Here is a 2,490-nt window from a genome sequence, read left to right as displayed (position 1 = left end):
TCACACGTGGGACAACGGGACCTGCTTGTGGTAGGGGGCCAGGCTGGGCAGCGCGGCCCTGCCGGCCAGCGCGGGGCTGGCCTCACCGCACACGGAGGCGCCCACGGGCTTCCTGCCGCGGCAGCAGCGCGCCGTGAAGCGTCGCCACGACTCCAGCGTCTTGCCGGACCAGATCCACACACCTGAGGTGATGCCCACCACGAGGCACATGAAGTACTTGAGCATGAAGATGGCGTAGTCGGGCTTGGGGCGCTGGGGGTCCCCTGGGCAAGAGCAGTTCTGCGCCCGCTCCCAGGCTTCCCGGTTGTGCTGCTCGTAGATGTAGCAGGCGATGACGATGGTGGCCGGCACGGTGTAGAGCACGGTGAAGATGCCGATGCGGATCATGAGCTTTTCCAGCTTGTCTGTCTTGGTGCCGCCCTGTTTGATCACACTGCGGATGCGGAACAGGGAGACGAAGCCGGCCAGCAGGAAGAGGCTGCCGGTGAAGAGATAGACCACGAGTGGTGCCAGCACAAAGCCCCGCAGGTTCTCCAGGCTCTGGTTGCCCACATAGCAAACCCCAGCCACCGGGTCACCATCCACAGAGCTGAGGGCCAGCACAGCGATGGACTTGGCGCTGGGGATGAGCCAGGCGGCCAGGTGGAAGTACTGCGCATAGCCAGCGATGGCCTCATTGCCCCACTTCATGCCGGCAGCCAGGAACCAGGTGAGGGACAGAATGACCCACCAGATGGAGCTGGCCATACCGAAGAAGTAGAGCAGGAGGAAGACCACGGTGCAGAGCGCGGGGCCCGTTGTTTCGTAGTGCACATGGTGGTGCTCGGGGTTGCAGGCCACGCTGGCGTGTCCTGCCACGAGCCGCACGATGTAGCCCATGGAGACGAAGAGGTAGCAGGCGGAGAGGAAGATGATGGGGCGCTCTGGGTACTTGAAGCGCTCCATGTCAATGAGGAAGGTGGCCACGGTGGTGGAGGTGGAGAGGAAGCAGAGGATGGACCAGAGGCCGATCCAGAAGGTGGCGAAGGTCTTCTCATCCTGCGTGAAGTAGGGCTGGTAGCAGGGGATGGCGCAGTTGGGCACCTGCCCCGTGCGGACACGGTTGTAGAGCGGGTGCGACTCCTTGGCGATGGGCACCAGGGGCGCCTTGCATCGGCAGCGGCCGCAGTCGGGCCCCGACGGGCGCTGCCCGCCCGGCTGTGTCAGGCTTCTGCCTGCATCCCTGGCAGGGCGCGTGGGCTGCCCGGCGCGCGGCGGCGCCGTCGTGGCCTCGCTGCGGTTGTAGCCCATGCAGAGCACGTCGGAGTCGCCCAGCACGGGCAGGCGGTCGCAGCTCATGCGCTCGGGCCAGGCGAAGCCGTACTGCTGCATGATGGGCGAGCAGCCCGCCTTGGCGCGCTCGCACACCGAGCGGCACGGCGGCAGCGGCTTCGCGTAGTCAGGCAGGCAGATGGGGGTGTACATGGAGCACAGGAAGAAGCGCAGGTCCGGCGAGCACTGGATCTCCACGAGCGGCCAGAACTGGTGCACCTCGAGGCCGGCCTCGTCCTGCGTGTCGTGGTTGAACTGGTTGGGCATGTAGGTGAGGTTGTAGCCGATGCCCCTGCACATGGGCACCGTGATCTCCTGGCAGGCGGGCGCCTTGGAGCCGGCGCGGCCGGCCGCGGGCAGCCCCAGCAGCAGCGGCAGCGCCAGCCCCAGCAGCAGCAGCAGCGCCGGCACCGGCAGCGCCGCGCCGGCCCCGCGGCGCATCGCAGCGCCCGCCCGCCCGCCTAGCGCCGCATGCGGCCCGCGCTCGGGCTGCTGCGCGGGACGGAGCGGGAGCGGAGCGGGAGCGGAGCGGGACGGAGCGGAGCGGGACGGAGCGGGACGGAGCGGAGCGGCCCCGGCAGCGCCGCCGCCGCCGCCACCTGCGCTCTGGGCCGGGCGGGCGCCCCGAGCCCCGCCCCGCCCCCGGCCCCGCCCCCGGCCCCGCCCCCGGCCGCGGGCCCCGCCCCCTGGGGCGTGGTCCTGGCGCCAGGCGCGGCCGAGGTGGCGGGAGCGGGGGGGGGTGGGGGGGGGAACGAGGAAAAGAGGAGGAAAAGAGGGGAAAAGCGAAAAAAGGAGAAGGAGGAAGAGAGTGAAAAAGGAAGAAGAGGGATAAATGAAAAAGGAGAAAGAAAAAAGAAAGGAAAAGATTAAAAAAAAAGGAGGGGAAAGGGGAAGGCTAAGAAAAGAGGTGGGAAAAAGAAAATGGGGGGGGGAGCAAAACGGAGAAAAGGGAAAAGAGGACTTAATTTAAAAAGTAAAAAAATGAATAAAGGAAAAAAAAAAGGAGAGAGGAAAAGGGTGCCGGGGGGAAGGGACAAAAAGGAAAAGGAGGGGGGAGATAAAGGAAATAACCCCCCCACACACACACAGGACACAGTCACTGGGGCAGGGGCTGTGAGGCCGTGTACCCCGGTGCCTGGCGGGGGGCCCGTCCCAGCTCCCGCCACCTCCCCAACTTCA

At 66.4% G+C, this 2,490-nt stretch overlaps 1 protein-coding gene across 1 annotated transcript; it reads right to left on the bottom strand.

The window, feature by feature from the left end:
• On the bottom strand, positions 1-1,752 carry FZD5 (frizzled class receptor 5). Its single transcript, XM_010219047.2, has one exon. The coding sequence runs from the start codon at positions 1,750-1,752 to the stop codon at positions 1-3; it is 1,752 nt and encodes a 583-aa protein (XP_010217349.2).
• Positions 1,753-2,490: the final 738 nt, after the last annotated feature.

Source organism: Tinamus guttatus, unplaced genomic scaffold (genome assembly GCF_059628265.1).
Source record: "Tinamus guttatus ecotype Peru unplaced genomic scaffold, ASM5962826v1 Tinamus_guttatus_pri_ptg000197l, whole genome shotgun sequence".
Lineage (NCBI taxonomy): Eukaryota > Metazoa > Chordata > Aves > Tinamiformes > Tinamidae > Tinamus > Tinamus guttatus.
This window is presented reverse-complemented; position numbering and strand designations above follow the sequence as displayed.